Source organism: Peromyscus leucopus, chromosome 1 (genome assembly GCF_004664715.2).
Source record: "Peromyscus leucopus breed LL Stock chromosome 1, UCI_PerLeu_2.1, whole genome shotgun sequence".
NCBI lineage: Eukaryota > Metazoa > Chordata > Mammalia > Rodentia > Cricetidae > Peromyscus > Peromyscus leucopus.
This window is the reverse complement of record NC_051063.1, coordinates 188,510,465-188,528,688: the sequence shown is the minus strand read 5'-3', so window position 1 is coordinate 188,528,688 and position 18,224 is coordinate 188,510,465. Positions and strand designations below refer to the sequence as shown.

The following is an 18,224-nucleotide window of genomic DNA, read 5'->3' as shown; positions in this document are numbered from 1 at the left end:
AAGCAAGCTCTCTCTCTCTCTCCAACTGTGTTTTATGTACATCTCCACAAGTATAGAAAATGGAGTGCATTCCTATGGAATTTTATTTGCCACAAAGAAATTGTTGGTTAAGCGGCAGCACTCGTGGCTGGCCACCCTTGGTGGCCATGCCGATGGAAGAGAGCACTGGATGCTACTGTGGCGGAAGAATCACGAGCCATGGTTACCTTTCTAGAGCTTTATTAGGAGAGAGAGAGAGAGAGAGAGAGAAGAGAGAGAGAGAGAGACCACGCAGAGGGTAGAGGGAATGGGGGGGGGAGTACAGAAAGAGGGAGAACAGAGAGGGCACGCCACTGTTTAGGTTGGGACGCTGTCGAAGGCTGGTGACGCAATAAGGACATAATCCTTACAGAAATGGCAATTATGAACATGATATTAAAATCAACAGAAGTGAAAAATCATATTTGTGAAACCTCAGTAAACCCCCCACTCTATCCCCTACAAAGAGAAGCTTAAGCCAGGATTCCTAAGTGTAGATAAGAACTTAGACCCCTTTTTCCCAGGTGGTGGTATCAGCTACAGGGACTTTAAAAAAAAAACACAGAGTCAGGATATTCGACCAAAAGACTAAAAAAGGGAGGCGGGTTGTGGAAAATGAATTATATGGTCTGTGCCTTTAAGAACTAGCCTCACAAAGAAAGGGAGGCTCCTTCCAACCTCCCTGCTGTGCATGAGAGATTTGGAAGGAGCCTCCCTGCAGAGCCTCCCTGCCAAGGCTTGTAAACTTAGAATACACCTTGCTTTTGCATTCTGTACCTAAAGTCTCCGGTGGCTTCTTTGGGGCCAGTTTGGGATGGGAATATGGTGACACAAGCCTTTAATCTCAGCACTGGAGATAAAAGACCCAGACACAGTTTCCCCAGAAACCCAAAAGAGCTGAGGAAAGAGATATCTTAAAAATAAGTTCCCGCTTCCTGGAGAGGGTAAAGACAGGTGTTTTCAAAAGAACAAAGTCAGGATGTCTGGTGGTAACCGATTAACTATGAGATGCCCCTCTCCAGAGATAACATGACCAGACCCTAGAGATGAGTTGTAAAACTCCTGACAGGGCAAACAGATAAGGTAAAAGAAGACAAAGTTCAGGCCCGGGAAAAACTGGACCAATCAAGGATGGACCCGTACTAACCCCCTTCCCTCTAAGAAATTGTATGGGTTTTGCCTATAAAAAAGAAAGAGTAACTCCACCCTGCCTCACTGCGCTGAGGCCAGTGAATGCTTGAGATGAGTTCCCTGTCATGTAACAGATAAATCTTCCTTTTGCATTCTGGCATGCTCATCTTTGGTGGTCTCTCTGGGGTCACGATCTGGGCACAAAAATATTGATTAAATGAATGTCTAATGGGAAGAAATATCTTCCATGTTTCATCCATGTACAGATCCCATATTTCATTTTTGTCAACATGTTTGTAGCTATAGTTCATGACTCCACATGAAGAACCATGGGATGGGAACAAGCATTCTCAATAGTTAGAAATAAAAAAATATGGCTGGAGAAATGGCTCAGCAGTTAAGAGCACTGGCTGCTCTTTCAGAGGTCCTGAGTTCAATTCCCGGCAACCACATGGTTGTGGCTCGTGACCTTTTCGCACGGTAACCAGCGCTGTTTATCATTCATTTCACACAGATCTCTGTGAATTTAAGGTCAGCTTGGTGTACATGCACTTTCCAAGACAGCCAGGACTACAGAGAGAACCTGTCTCAAAGAAAGAGAGAGAGAGAGAGAGAGAGAGAGAGAGAGAGAGAGAGAGAGAGAGAGAGAGAGAGAGAAAAGAAAACTCCAGTCTTTAAAATATCCAATCTCTCTAAAAATCCAAAATCTCTTTTAAAAATTCAAAGTCTTCCAATGTGGATTACCCAGGGTCCAGGGATTTTGCTACATTCGGCATGGACTATCTGAGGGGGAAAATCTACATACACTGTGTTCTTATGTCTGTTAACTTTATTCTTCTAAGACAAAATTCTATCAATTCAGCTACAGCTCCATCAGGCATTCAGGGCAAAAATAAGTCTAGATACACCAAGCTCTTTGTCTGTCTACTTTATTTCTCTGGGATGAAATCCTGTCTACATAGCTTCAGTTTCATCTGGTCCCCTCTCATAGTCCTGCTAAGGACTAAGCTCTTATGCTTCCCCCCTCATCTTCATCCTCTTTCTCTTCCCTACATCCTACTTGCTCTATATTCCTGGCTCAAGAGTTCTGCCTTACCATCTACATTGCCTCTGTGTTCTTTTCTTCTCCCTGGTCATGCTCTTCTGTCTCTTTACAGAAAAATGCTTGTCTTTCTTCCCCTAGCCTTCACAAGGTTCTCTGCCTCCTCAGGAATATTGCCCTACCTTCCACCTTGATATGTAAAAACCTCTTTTGTCCTCAGTCACTTCCTCTGGAGAGCCATTAGGCCTCAAGGCAGGAGGATGGTCTGAGCTTCATTAGCACAAGAAACAAAGCTCTGGGTCTCCTGCCAGCTTGTCTCTGCCTACATGACCTTATCCAAGTACTGGCTCCTGCAAGGAAGTTGGTTACCTAGAAGTTCAGCAGGTCTGGGAAGCTGAACTGTTAGCCTAATGGTCTGGAAACATTTGGGCATGGGAGAATGTCATATAGCAGAAGACAGCTGAAATATTAAAAGCTGGATAACACCAAATATTCATAATAAATGGCTTGCCTTTTGACAGACTCTTGGCTGGCCAAAGTATAGCTTTAATACACAGCTGAATCTCTATAATATATTCTTGCAGCCCTCAAGATTTTAGCTGTGGACTCCTATCAAAATTAAATAAAATATTTTCTTACTTCAAGAGGGAAGAACCAGGGCACAGTCGCAATCAAGCAAAGAAAAACCAAACTCCAACTGTGTAAACAATGTCTGGGATCCACTCACAATCTTCTGGGCTCCTCTAAAGACCTTGGGTCACTTCTCCAGCTTTGCCCTCTGTAGCACACACAGTCCTCTAAGCTCCAGCCGGCTCCACTCCACTGCTGCTGCTGTTCTTGGTAGTCATCCCATGTGAGGAACCCAGGCCCCTGCCGGCACCCCTGCCTTGACTATTCTGCAGCCATGACAGGCTGTAGAAAAAACCCAACAGGATGTAGGCCCCTAGCACAGCATGATGTGCCCGTGAGTCCCCAACTTGGGCCTAGTTCTAGTTACAGGAAAATCCTGCCAAATGCCCAAATACAGTAAAAGAAGCTGATTAAAAGTTACAGCTAAGTGGGGCGGTGGTGGCACATGCCTTTAATCCTAGCACTCAGGAGGCAGAGGCAGGCAGATCTCTGTGAGTTCAAGGCCAGCATGGTCTACAGAGCGAGATCCAGGAAAGGCACAAAGCTACACAGAGAAACCTTGTCTCGAAAAACCAAAAAAAAAAAAAAGTTACAGCTAGCAGACTCATGATAAAGAAAAACTGTAGGAGCCACAAAACCCACTGAAAGACATAATAGTTTTCCTGCAGCTGCAAGCTAACCAAGAACAGCGCCTCTGGATGGGAGGTACATCAACCCCGAGTCTGTTCCTATGCAGTCTCCACTTTCTTCACCCCTCTTGCTTTACTCCCCATGAACACTTTGCCCCTTGCTACTCTGGATCTCTCCTGCTCTGCTGCTGTGTCAGATGGACGGACTGATGGAAAGGCCCGGGTTAACCTGCAAAAGTAAAAAGACTCTTTACTTTTGCATCAGATTTGGTCTCTTGGTGGTTTGGGGGGGACTCTGGGTACATCTGGAGGTTCCCCTGAGATCCCCAATCCCACCACAACCACCCTTTGTTGAGTCTTAGGCGCCTATTATCAGGTAATGTTTGAATTTGCCAGGCAAGCCTTTTCAGTTTCTGGTTTCTGTTTCTGGCCATTTGTGGCAATGGGAGCTCCATCTATGAAGCCCATATAAGATCTATGGTGGACACACTGGCAGATTGTGGGCTGGGGTCCTGGGAGATGCACCAGGGCTCCTCTGAAGGGTTAGGAGGCCCATCTGAGGGGGATTAGATTCCCTTGGTTTCTCTGAAGAAGTTAAGTGGGTCGTGACCACAAGCTGAGAGTCCAGTGACTCATTTTCAGATATGTGCACAGCCATATGTCTTGTCTGTCATTGTCTGTGTGTTCATTGCCGTGTTTGTTCCTGTTTTGGTGGTTAGAACAATTAGAACACCCTAATGTCATGGGCCAAGCTAATAGTTACCCTACTCCATTAAGTATGTTTCCTAACAACTTCATGGATTTTAGGGATCTTGGATAGTGCATTGGGTTAGAAGATCTGAAACCTGGGTGCCTGAAGAACCTGTGTGAGCAGAGATGGTACGCCATTTATACAAACTGGCCACAAGAAGGCACTTTTGCTCTATTATAGGAAAGACCAAGGATGTTATTCAGAAAGAATACTAAGACCAACTCCTGTGTATTTCTATGTGGGAAGATATCGTCTGCTACTCCCCACCCTGGCTTAGGTCCCTGGTCCCTCTGGATGGGAGGTAAATTAATCCTGAGTCTGTTTTTATGCAGTCTGTAGACCCCCAACTCTCCCTTGCTTTATTCCCTATAAATACCCTGTACCTGGGCACACCACCATGGTACTGGCATCTCCAAAACTCCTGCAGTCCCTGGCTGCAGCTGGCCTGCACTTTTACCATTAGCCCTTCATAGGCTCTCTTCCTGTTTACACACCCTTAAGTTCTGTGCATGACCCCTTCAGTCCTAGGCCTTCAACTACCACTGAGACTGCACCTTCACCAATGGCCTCACCGGGCCTCTCACACTGCCAAGCCTCAGCTGCTCTCCACGACCCCTTCACGCTTTCAAGACAAGTACCTTGGGTGACTCTTAGACATTACCGAGTTGGGCTGCAAATACAAGGTACAACCATGGCTGCCTCTAGAACACAGCTTCTCTGTGCTCTCAGGAAATACTTCCCAGATTTCACCTCAGTGATGCCGGTCTCTTCTTAATCATTGCTAATTTCTTAGCTCCAGCCATCGGGCATCAAATGTCCCAATAACACAAAAGTTTTACTTCAGTGGTGCTGGTCTCCTGTTGTGGCTGACTTCAGCTCCACCTGACCAGAATGACAGAATCTATTCAACAGAGCAAATGGCCCTGATAGTGTCTTTAAATTTCTCTCTGAAACCTTACAATTCAGGACTCAATCTTATGCACTGCTCTCAACAATCTTATCTTCCAAGCTCCTAAACAACATCTCACTGAGCTCCCTACACCCAATGGCTTTTCTAGCCCAAAGCTCTTCTATAGTCCTCCTCAAAACATGATCAGGTCTGTCATACCAACTTTTCTTAGGATTTTATTGCTTCAACAAAAACACCATGACCAAAATACAAGCTGGGGGGGGGTTATTCATCTTCCACTTTCACACTGCTGTTCATCACCGAAGGAAGTCAAGACAGGAACTTAAAACAGGGCAGGAACCTGGAGGCAGGAGCTGATGCAAAGACTATGGAAGTATTGCTTACTGGCTTGCTCCCTCTGGCTAGCTCAGCCCACCTTCTTACAGAACCCAGGACCATTAGCCCAGGGATGGCACCACCCACAATGGGCTGGGCCCTCCCTCATTGATCACTAAATGAGAAAATGCCTTACAGCTGGATCTCATGGAGGCATTTCCTCAACTGAGCCTTCTTCCTCATTGATGACTCTAGCTTGTACAAGTTGACACAAAACCAGCTGGTACAGGCCAGTAGCCACTGAATGTACAGGGGACATTAATAACACTTTGTTCATAGACAGTGGATCTATCATAGCAGAGACAGTGAGTTGCAGTGGTTGCACCTCTAAGTGTCTGTCTGTATTTCTAAGATTTGGTCCTCAGAGAGCAACAACTACAAGAATATAACTTGGGCTGTGTGGACTCAAGTACTGAGTTCTTCTGAGCTCTTCATCCGGCATATATTGGAATTAAAATGAAAGAGGATCTTCTGAATCTGGAAGGTTTGTTTCTAAGAGAATAAACGGTTTAAATGTCAAGGGATATGCTTATATGGTTACAGAATAATAAATTACATAATAGTGAATGTCCTAGTTACTTTCCTGTTACTGACATAAAACATATCAAACCCAATATGGGGAAGAAATTGGTTTAAATCATATTACGAATTACAGTCCAGCACTGAGGGAAACCAGGCAGGATGTGAAGTAGATACCATGGAAGGATGCTGCTCACTGCCATATTCCCCATAGTTTACTAATGAAATCACAGTTATCTGTCTAGGCAGAAGTTTCTGTCCCAATTGCCTGGTCCCAAATAACCACAAGAGAGCCATATTATTAATTATAAATGCTTGGCTGATAGCTCAAGCCTTTTACTAACTAGCTCTTACAACTTAACCTATTTCTATTAATCTATGTGCTGCCCCAAGGCTCCTGGTATTTAACTCTCTGGCAAGTCTGGCTTACTCTCCATCTGGCTGGTGACTCTCCTCCAATTCCCTTTCCTCTTCCCAGCCTTCTCTGTGTCCGGCTGTCCCGCCAATACATCCTGCCTGGTTACCAGCTAACCAACACTTTATTATCCAATGAGAGTAATACATATTCACAGTGTACAAAAGGCTTGTTCCACAGCATATCTGTAACATAAGTTTTAAGGGACCTGATGTTCCTTATAACACCAGGCACACATGTAGTGCAAGGCACACACATGCACATAGAAAAAAACTCTCATCCCCACTGAAATGTGAAAACTGACACACAACTAGCATGTTCATACTGGAGAAGATAAAAGATGTTTGTTCTCTATAAAGATTCTAATCAATCCCAATGAAGACTTTCTTGGCATTTGTTGTAGAACTAGAGAAATTAGTTCTAAAACAAAGAAAATTGTGAAAAAGCACAAAGACTAATTGAAAAATCTTGATAAGAATCTCCAAGCTAGAGGTCATATATAAAATATTTAAAAACCTAGGTACGGTGGGTTGCTGTGGGATGGTCTGTATGTCAAATAAAACACTGAATGGCCAGTGGCCAGGCAGGAAGTAGGTGGGACAAGGAGAGAGGAGAATTCTGGGAAGCAGAAGGCTGAGCGGAGAGACACTGCCAGCCGCAGCCATGACCAGCAGCATGTGAAGATGCTGGTAAGCCACCAGCCATGTGGCAAGGTATAGATTTATGGAAATGGATTAATTTAAGCTATAAGAACAGTAAACAAGAAGCCTGCCACGGCCATACAGTTTGTAAGCAATATCAGTCTCTGTGTTTACTTGGTTGGGTCTGAGCGGCTGTGGGACTTGCGGGTGACAAAGATTTGTTCTGACTGTGGGCAAGGCAGGAAAACTCTAGCTACAGTGGGTCACAACTTCAATGCCAGTACCTGGAAGATGAAGGTAGAAAGATCTGTCACTCAAAAGAAGCCTGAACTACAAAATGACTTCCAGAGGAGGCAAGTCTACACGGTGAGAGCCTGCTTCAAAAAACTTAAATTAGCCAGGTAGTGATGGCGCACACCTTGAATCCCAGCACTTGGGCAGCAGAGGCAGGTATATCTCTGAGTTCTAGGCCAGCCGGGTCTACAGAGTGAGCACCCAGATGGACAGGGATGCACAGGGAAACCCATCTCAAGACAAAACAAAAACCAAACACAAAATGAAATTTTTCCAATGCAAACCACTGAGTATTGTCATGACGAAAGACAACAAAAAGAATTCAGCATGAAATGTGATGAAGAGTCAATATTCTCAGGAAAATTCTTAGTGATCTGTTAGATACAGTGCTACATAATAGCCTGATAGCCAGGCTACACAGTGGAACCCTAACAACTTTTAAAAAGACAAGGCATAAATGATGATCCTTGTAGTTTGAAAAATTAACACTGTGTATCCTACCCACATGTGAGATGATAGACAAGCAGACAACAGGTGGTGACAGACTAAATCTCACTGCTGTGACATTAAAAACCAAATCTACTCACAAGAGCATCAATTTTAGGGCAAGGCCAAGCCACACATATCGGCCATGTTCATTGCTAACTATAGATTTAAATCTTTACTAATCAGCTCAAAGATAGAGTAAGTCTCCAACTCTTTTCAATGTATTTCTCAGATTTTAGCAAGGACTTCCCGGTGTTTACATATGCACTTTAATGAGCCTAGTTTTGGAAAACTGACAGACCGCTGGTGGAGGCTACATAATACTGAGGCCACAGTAAGTTCCAGGACAGCCAAAGCTACACATAAAAAACCCTGCCTTGAAAAGCCAATAAAAAATGATTATGGATAACACTGAGGCCCAACTTGGTGACTAATGAGCAATATTAGGGTGACGTACAGGAATTTGGATAAGGGGTTGCTCACTTGAGTATAAGGGACTCAAAGAAAGTTGACATCATGCATGAAAATCTATTTTTTAATGGGATCCATCTCATGAAGTTAGAAACCTGAAGCATACTGCAAGCCTGCGGGCATATCTACAAGATGGACAATGTCTTTTTTTGGTGGCTCAGTTGGTTAGAGCCTCTTCTAGGCAACATGAAAAGTCTAAGTTTCTTCAAAGGAGTTATACCTACTGAATCTTTACAATTTCAGGGATTTCCTGAAGAAATTTAGAGGTACCTATTTCCTCTCTTAATCAGCTTCTCTTCAGGATGGAACATCTCAGTTTCCAGGAAACTGTTACACAGCAACCCATTCTCCAGGCTTCTCCATTTTGTCTTCATTATGAAGTTTTTGAAGTTGAACAGGCAAAATAACTAATAACAGGTTTTCGCCCCAGTTTCAAATTTTCAAAATTTTCCTCAGAATAATATCCCAATGTTTTTGAAGATTCAAACATTCCGTAAGGGCTGTCACATGTAGATGTAACCAATCGTCTTATTAAAATAAGAAACACAGAACCAATGTAAAAGAGAAAGCCAAGAGGTCAGAGCTCAGAGCTAAAACTTTACCCTTCCTCCTGCGGTGGTCCTACCTCTCTGAAAAAGAGCTACTTCCTGTGTGTATGTCTTGATAAAGTCTTTCTGTTCTGCCTTCTCATTGGTTATAAACCCAAACATGTGACTGCCTCGTCACTGCCTGTAAGTACAGCCCTCCAGGTCTTAAAGGCATATGTCTCCAATGCTGGCTGTATCCCTGAACACACAGAGATCTACCTAGTTCTGTCTACCAAGTACTGGGATTAAAGGCGTGTGCTACCACCACCACCACACTCTTGCTGGCTCTAATAGCTCTGACCCCCAGGCAACTTTATTTATTAACATACAATTAAAATCACTTTTCAGTACAAAGAAAATACCACCAAGTCACAAGTTTCTCACATTCATAATGATTCTCTTTTGAGGAACCTACTGTGGTTTTAAGGAGAAAGCTCTGCTTAAAGCACATGCCATATAATTTACTATGGAAAGTTTTCTCTCTAGTATGAATTCTCTTATGTCTTGTAAGACCTGAGAGGTGGCTAAAGACTTTGCCACACGCATCACAGTTGTACATTCTCTCTCCCACATGAATTTTCTGGTGTTTTCTAAGGGTGTATTTCTTGACAAATGATTTGTCACATTCACTACACTTTAAGGTTTCTCTCCTGTATGTATTCTCTGAATAGTTCTAACATGGCTTATCTGGACAAAGGATTTGTCACATTCACTACATTGCTAAGTTTTCTCTCCTGTATGTATTCTCTGATGAGTTCTAAGATAGCATTTCCTCGTAAAGGATTTGCCACATTCACTACATTGGTAAGGTTTCTCTCCTGTATGTATTCTCTGATGAGTTCTAAGATGGTCTACTTGGATAAAGGTTTTACCACATTCACCACATTTGTAAGGTCTCTCTCCTGTATGAATTCTCTGGTGGGTTTTAAGGTTGCATTTCTTGACAAAGGATTTGTCACACTCACCACATTTGTAAGGTTTCTCCCCTGTATGAATTTTCTGATGGACTCTTAGATGTTTCAGCTGGCTAAAGCATTTGCCACAATCATTACATGCATGAAGTCTCTCTCCAACATGGGTTCTGTAATGGTTTTTAACCTGATACATCCCGTAAAAGCATTTTGCATTCTTTACCTTCATAACCTTTCTCTTCAGCAAGAATGCTCTGGTGTCTTTTAAGACTTTTGGAGGTGTAAAGAGATTTGCCACATTTACTACATTTGTAAGTTTTCTCTCCACTATGGGTTCTGTAATGGTTTTCAAGGCGTGACAAAGTACAGAAGGAACGACAACATTGCTTACATTCATAAGGCCTCTCTCCAAGAATTTTCTGATGATTTCTAAGGTATGCGTAGGAAAAGAAGGTTTTCCCACATTTGTCACACTGGTAAGGTTTCTCTGCAGAGTGGATTCTGTAATGATGCCTTTTGAAAGCTGTTGAATTACAAAAGCATTTACCACATTCTGTACATTTGTAAGTTTTCTCTCCAGTATATCTCATCTGATGCTTACTGAGGCGTGAGTAAGTCCTGAAGCATTTCTTACATCTCCTGCATTGGTGTGGTTTCTTTTCATTACAGATCTGCCGTAGCATGGGTTTACGTTTAGAGTCAAAAGATTTATCATCCTCTGAATTTTTGTGTTCTCTCTTTCCAGGATGTATTCTTTCATTTCGACTAACAGTGGAACACAACTTTAAAGAATTGCCACAGTCATTAAGTCTGCAGGGTTTTTCTTCAGTGTTCATGTTCTTATGATTGTTTTGGTGTGACAATTCAGGAGAGGCATCCCTGTAGTTACTGCATGTGTTGTTTTTGTAGTTTTCTGCAGAATCACTTGTGTCATGAGGTGTACACTGGGAAGATCTGTGAAGACTTTCGCCAAGCTCATTACAGTTGTAAGACTTCTCTTGGATAGTCACATGATGATGCACAATATGCTTTGAGCCTCGATCCAGGACCTTCCCGTACTTACACTTCTGATGGTTCTCTGGAAAAAATAACACAATTAGGCATAATAAGGATTGATGCATGAGTAATAAATTCAATAACAGATATCTCTAACATGAGTTCCTTAAGAAATCTTGCAGAGGATTTTGTGCTTCATGATCATTGTATGGATGTTCAGAAGAACCTCCAATCTGATCTTCATCGCATTGTGAGGACTAATAACAGTCAACTCATTCTTATTTAAACTGCATATTTTACAGGAGGTGTAACAAGTTGGTGATGAAGAAAAAAAATGCCCTTTTGGGAAGGAGCTCCCTGAAGGATCATATGTAGAATGTTTCTCAGGCTGAGAGATTTCTGTGAGTTTGAAGACAGCCTGGTCTACAGAGCGATCTCCAGGATAGCCAGGGTTACACAGAGAAACACTGTCTCAAAAAACAAAAAACAACAACAAAAAACAATCATGTTGGCTATGAACTCACTCTGTAAACCACGCTGACTTGAAAGTAACCAGATCATCTTGCTTTAATCTCCTCAGTACTGGGATTAAAATCATACCCTGCCAACCCTAAATAGAGACCTCATCTAAGAAAAATGCTTGTTCACCATCAACAGCACTCTATCTTAAAAGTCTTCTTTTTAAACCAAAATTCTTGACTAGTTTAATCCAATATAAAATCAAAATATTTTAATTACTAAGTGTTCTGCAATGAATTTCCTTGCTCTGAATATCCAATTTTCTTTGAACCCTGAAGTTTTCATTATGAATTAGATGAGAGGGCAGGTAAGGTCATGAAGAATATAGCCTGGGTTACTGTTAAAGAGACCAAAGTAAGGGAAATACTTTAATTAGAAATCTGAGTTTACATATGTATAAATTAAGTAAATACAAAAGATGAATCAGGAATTCTCCAAGAAGAGCATTCTTACCTATATAGACTAAATTGCTGTAATTCTCCAACATCACTTCCACGTACAAAGCCCTCTGAGCAGAGTCCAGACATTCCCACTCCTCATGGGAGAAGTTCACAGCCACATCCCAGAATGTCAATAGACCCTGTAATGGAAAATTACAGTTACCATGTACTGCTGGCACAATGCTTTCTTAGACAAAAGAAACCTAAGAAGTTATAGACACTCTGGTGATGAAGACAAAGCATATTAGTTATTGAAAGGTAAGTTTTCTGGAGGTGCTGCAGACATGGTTCAACAGTTAGGAGCACTGACTATTCTTTCTTTCAGAGGTTCCAAGTTTGGTTCCTAGCACCTGCATGGTGTCACACAACAGAATTTAATTACATTTGCATGAGATTCAAACTCTCCTCTGAACTTTAAAGGCATAAGGCAACACAGTACTCATGCAAACATTCAGGCAAATACTTCTGTTGTGGTTTGTACAAGAACTGCCCCCATAAGCTAATAGATTGGAATACTTGGTCACCAAGGAGCAGCGCCATTTAAAAAGAATTAGGAGGTGTGGCCTTATTGAATTAAGTGTATCACTGGAAGTGGGCTTTGAGGTTTCAAAAGCCCCTTCCAAGCCCAGAGTCTCTCATTCTTCCTGCTGCCTGGATGTCTGGATGTAGAATTCTCAATTTCTTCTCCAGCACCATGTCTGCCTATCTGCCCCCATGCTTCCTGCCATGATGATGAACAAAATCCCTGGAGCTGTAAGCCAGCCCCCAATTAAATGCTTTCTTTTTATAAGGGTTGCCATGATCAGGGAGTGTTTTCACAGCAATAGAACACTAAGACAACATGCTCATATGGGAAATAAAAGTAAAGTTACTTTTAGTAAAGGATACTTTCTAGAACAGTCATCTTTTATGTTGTATTTACTATCTCTATAAAAACAATAAGGCTAGGTGGCAGTGGTGAAAGTCTTTTTAATTCCAGCACTCGGGAGGCAGAGCCAGGTGGATCTCTGTGAGTTAGTGGCCAGCCTGGTCTACAGAGCAAGACCCAGGACAGGCACCAAAACTACATGGAGAAACCCTGTCTCAAAAAAACAAAAAAAGAAAAGAAACAACAACAACAACAACAAAACAACAACAACAACAAAAAAAAAAACCCCAGATGACATAATGGTCTCACAATCAGCAAAGTTGGAGGGAATAAGATAAACATTTGAGGTCTAGACATAGAAATGTACCACTATGAAGAGTATGTTGACATCAAACAGTATAATGCCTTATTTCAGATAGAAAAGTTATGGTGAGCAAAACTGTGCTTCCAAATTCTTTAACTGTCAGCCTTGCTCAAATATGGACACTAAACCAACATCAAGCAATATCTGCAGCTGACTTTCACCTGACTCTACTCTAAAATGCTCAGTTCAGATGCTAAGGCCCAGGTAATTGCTGCATCCTTGGCAGAACAGAGGTATACTCTAGAAGGCAGAATTGAAGGATGAATTAAAGATCAGAGTTTTGGCCGGGCGGTGGTGGCGCACGCCTTTAATCCCAGCACTCGGGAGGCAGAGCCAGGCAGATCTCTGTGAGTTCGAGGCCAGCCTGGGCTACCAAGTGAGCTCCAGGAAAGGCGCAAAGCTACGCAGAGAAACCCTGTCTCGAAAAACCAAAAAAAAAAAAAAAAAAAGATCAGAGTTTTGTTTTGTTTTTTAAACCGTAAGGAGCATACAGCATTCCAAGCAACACTGTGGGGTTGTTGTTAGGTCTCAAACCTGGGACAAAAGGCTAACTGGGGTGCTATTAACATATCAAAGCAGACATTGGCTGCCAGAATCTCCCAGAATCCCTCAGTCCTTAGCTGCTACAGGGTATGACTGGCATACCCCACCCCCTACCCCTAAACCTCTCCAGCCCAGGGTCTAGGTTCCCTTTCCTATATAATCCAACCATTTTGTCTATGCTAGTCCTTTTTTAATCCTTTTTAGCCTTTACCCTCCTGGCCTCTTGGTCTCAAGACTCTCCCTCCCTTCCCTACCTCCTCACATTGCCTGACTCAGAGTCATGTTCACCCTAGACTCTCGCAGATGTCTCTGCCTCTGACTATGCTCTTGCTTTTATCTACAATAAGCCTCCTCTATCATACCTAGTAGTGTTATGCCCAGATCGTGGGGACCCCCAAAAGACTACCAGGGAGACTGAATCATATGTAAAAGCAAAGAGCCTTTATTTCAAGCTCAGAGCTTGGATTCTGTCCAATGCAGCAGAGAGCCTTGAGACTAGGCATGGTGGTTTTTGTTGTTGTTGTTGTTGTTGTTTTTTAATCATAGCAGAGGTTGGGGTGAGGGAATTTCTGGGGTTCAGGACCCTGACTGGCTGACATTTGTCTAAGGGTATAGGGAATATTTGGAAAGTCAAGTATTTCCCCTTAGATGCAGGCCCTCCCTGGGTGGGGTCAGCTCATGACTTTTTTTGGATCTGAGTGTTACCTGGCAGTAAGCCTATTACAGAAGCTGTGTCTGGGTTTCTAAGCCTGTCATGGCAGTCATGTGGTCAAGATGTTTTAGGCCCCCCACTGTAGTAGTAATGTCCTCCTTTTTATTTCTTTTTAAATTCACTTTTATTTCTTTTTTTTTCATTCAGTTATTTCATGAGACTATTTTGATAACTATGAAAAAAAAATCTGCATCAGATGGCATTAATATGATATATAAATTTTTCTACAACTAAGAGATGAATGAAAATTTCAGGAAGCCCATATGCTGATTTTTACAGAATAGTTAGAAAAAATATGTGCAAATAAATGGCCTATGTGGCAATGCAATCTGATGAAATAGAAAGATTTTCTGTGATTGAAACAAATGCATTAAGTTGGATGAGAATTATAATTTTGAATATATTATTACTCATAAGGTTGGGTCAAATAAAAATTTGAAACTTGTAACTTCATTATTTGAGCTCAATTGTCCAGCATGATTTTAGGTTACATTGATAGTATCTTTTATGATTCTTCCTTTATTCCTCAGAAAATAAAACACGCCAGGTTATACACTGGCTCCATCATGAATATATACTAGAAATATAAACCTGGGGCAATCTCTCTTCAGAATCTCTACCTATGAAATACAGTATCATCAGGGAAAGGGAAAACATAATGTGGAGGTGAAGGGTCCAGGAATATAGAAATATAAAATTATAAACTTAAGGAATGGAAACTGACAGCCATCAGGTAGGTTAGCTATTCTTCGATAATCCCCTACCATTCACTACCCAAACCAAAGTTAACTGTTAATGAGTTCCACATGACAACCTGCCTTGCATTGTTTTGTATTCCTCCCTATGAGAACTCATCTATGTCAGGTAAAGTTGCAGGTCTGGGCAAACATCAATTAACTGAGTCAAGAAGGACTGCAGGGATATACAAATATTGTTTAGCTAAAACCCCCTAAAACACTGTTAATGGAAAATTGTAAAAACCTTAAACAATTTGTCTCTAAAAATTTAACTTCAAAATTATAAAGATTCCTTTGTCTATGTCTCATGCTTATCCCTTACTATAAAAAGAGGCTCATAGCCCCCCTCCATCTGCCACAGCCTCAGAATTCCAACATTGGCTGTGGTCTCAGCTAGTGGATAAGCTTTTGTGCCCCAGGGTATTTTCCTTTTATTTTTTTAAGTTTTTATTTTTCTGGAATACAGTTTACTTCTAGTTTAATAGACTTAGGTAGTCTGCCCCTCATTATTGTGAGACCTGAGACCCAACAGGGGGAGCCTTTCTACTCCTTAAGAAGTGAAGAGAGCAAAGTCATCAAGAGGAACCTTGGTTTCTGCTTAAAAAGTGTTTGCTTATGCCCAGCAGCCAGTCAGCCTCCAGAAGATTCACACTAATTAATATATCTTACATGATGCAATATAGATGTGGGGCCAGAAATATACCCTGTCTCAAAAATAAAAACCGAAGACAAAAAAAATACTGATCTGTCTATTGAGAACTTACCACAGAGCACGGGAATCAAGAGCATGATACAAGCAGAAATTCCCACAATGAACACACTTCAGGTGTCAACAAATACAGACACACATCATCACTATGTGATACCAATTGTCAGAGAGATAAACCAGTATACTTTAATCTCCTCACAAAAACATCAGTTGTATGACAAAAACAAGCCACATATTTCATATTTCTCCCATCTTTTGCACCCTCTAGAGTGCTGAAATAATTAGTATTGGGAATCAAGAGAGTGAGACTTTTCTAAGTCTACTTCTCCTTAAATTGCTCAGTGATGCCAGGAAAAAGTTCCACGTGTGGGGTTGGGGATTTAGCTCAGTGGTAGAGCACTTGCCTAGCGAGCCCAAGGCCCTGGGTTCGATCCTCAGCTCCACGTGTTTCCTTGTCAGCTTTTATAAGCTTGGTTCTGGAAGGCTGACCATTGCTGAAATGTAACCAATGTGACTCATGAGACCTTGGTTCCTCAAAATACATAGAGAAACACAAGTCCATCCAGTGTAGGAAGTGGTTGTCATATTTCTGTGATCATCATTCTCAATGGAACACTTTATGAATTGCAGTTTTTAAGTCTATGAACGTATATCCTCACAATAATAGTCAAGGAAGTATTTACCAGAGACAAGGCTGTGCTATGAAGGTCACAAGATTAAAGACTTAATCGTGATTATCAGAGAAGAAAAGAAAAGAGATATCATATGAAATAAACCCTTTACATTAACAGAGGCAGAGAAATAAAGACTCACATGGTTTCAATAATAAAAGCAATTTTCAAAGAAATGTGGACATGGCACTGACCAGGGGAGCATTTATAGAAGCATCCATTTTTCCTGTTGCTCTTCTCTGAGTTTCTGTCTCAGGAACAAACACCAGAACTCTTCTTGACATTTCACATCAAGACATCAAAAACATGAACCTAAAATTAATGCAACTGTTATGGACAATGCAAAAACACATAAAAGGCCTGAAACACCAGAAAGATACCAGAGGTCTTGTTACCATCCCTAAAGACAGGAGAAAAGAGAAGGATATGTTTAAAGTGGTAACAGAAAATAACTATAGAACATAGCACTGCACTCAGAAACATTGGCTCTTAAAGTTTACAGCAAAGGAAGTGTACTTGAAGAAAGTTGTGTAACAACACAGGTCATGTACCCAAGGAGCACTGTAGATCATAACCAGAGGCAAAGTACATAGAAAAACCATAGATATTTTCCATGACAACCCAGGAAATAAAACATTTTACAGATCATGTCCAACTCACAAAACCAGCAAACCACTATGTCTTTCTTCTTTTCCTGGATAAAACCGCGATTTCTAGCTGGAGAGAAGTAGAATATTAGGGGGGGGGGAGATCACATGTGTTATACACGGGCTAACAGTACAGTACAGAGGAAAAAATGAACAGCATTAGCAGGACGACTGTGAGGAGAGGAAGAAGCTTGTGCTCTCCAGTCTTACTGAATCAAGACATAGGAGTGGACTAGGGAAAGCTGAGTAAGACAAAGGATAAAAAGGCACAGGCCTTTAATCTCAGCACTAAGGAGACAGAGGCATACAGATGTCTGTGAGTTCAAGGCCAGAATAATCTACAAAATGAGTACTAGGACAGCCAGACCTGTAACACAGAGAAACTCTGTCGAAAATGAATGAATGAATGAATGAATGAATGAATACATAAATAACAACACACACACACACACAAAAGAACTCAGCATATGATGGCACATTTCTGAATGCTTAATTTACATCCAAGACTGCATACCTCTCAGCTGGAAAATTAATGCAGAGTAAAATGTTAACCTTACTTAGTAAATGTTAGTAATGGTTTCCATAGTAAATGTTAATGGTTGCTGGGTGGTGGCGCACGCCTTTAATCCCAGAACTTGGGAGGCAGAGGCAGGCATATCTCTGTGAGTTCAAGGCCAGCCTGGTCTACAAAGCAAGTTCCAGGACAGGCTCCAAAGCTACAAAGAGAAACCCTGTCTCAAAAAACCAAAAAAAAAAAAGAAAGAAAAATGTTAATGGTTACAACATAACAACATAACTTCAAAGCTTGCTAGAAGTTATGTTGATGTATGAGAAGCTCATTCTTCTGCAAACATCCTGGCAAAGAGAAGATGAATGAAAAGAGCTTCCTAATGAACAGCAGAGAAACCGCTCACACCCCCGGTCCCTCCCCTCCCGTGTCCCAGCCCCGCAGCTCCTCTGACCTGGGAGGTTCCAGGGCCGCCGGGCTGCGGTTCCCGCCACTGCGCTGCTGACTGGTGACTTTCCCAGGCCGCCTCATAAACTCACCCCTGAGACCCTAGTCGAAGTCCTCTGGCAACGGCCCAGAACTACAAACCACGTGGCTCTCCCAGGTCTTGCAGGTAACAGCAGGATTTCCTGTCCCAGGTCATTCTGGGAATGGCGGGATTTCCGGTCCCTCCCTCTGGGTTCTCAGTGTCATCTCTGAC

The 18,224-nt window shown here is 41.9% G+C and overlaps 1 protein-coding gene across 1 annotated transcript; it reads right to left on the bottom strand.

Moving 5' to 3' along the window:
- Window positions 1–9,185: 9,185 nt before the first annotated feature.
- On the bottom strand, window positions 9,186–17,656 carry LOC114683964 (zinc finger protein 54-like). The gene is made up of 3 exons (XM_037202729.1): window positions 16,564–17,656; window positions 11,779–11,905; window positions 9,186–10,888 (listed from the first exon to the last, which is right to left on the bottom strand). The coding sequence occupies exons 1-3, from the start codon at window positions 16,651–16,653 to the stop codon at window positions 9,993–9,995; spliced, it is 1,113 nt and encodes a 370-aa protein (XP_037058624.1). The 5' UTR covers window positions 16,654–17,656; the 3' UTR covers window positions 9,186–9,992.
- Between the last annotated feature and the right edge of the window lie 568 nt (window positions 17,657–18,224).

Coding starts and splice junctions, on each gene's coding strand:
- LOC114683964 (XM_037202729.1), bottom strand. CDS start 16,653: ATGTCAAGAAGAGTTCTGGTGTTTGTTCCTGAGACAGAAACTCAGAGA. Junction 11,906..16,563: donor CTTCTATAAATGCTCCCCTG/GTCAGTGCCATG, acceptor TTTCCATTACAG/GGTCTATTGACATTCTGGGA. Junction 10,889..11,778: donor CAGCAATTTAGTCTATATAG/GTAAGAATGCTC, acceptor TATTTTTTCCAG/AGAACCATCAGAAGTGTAAG.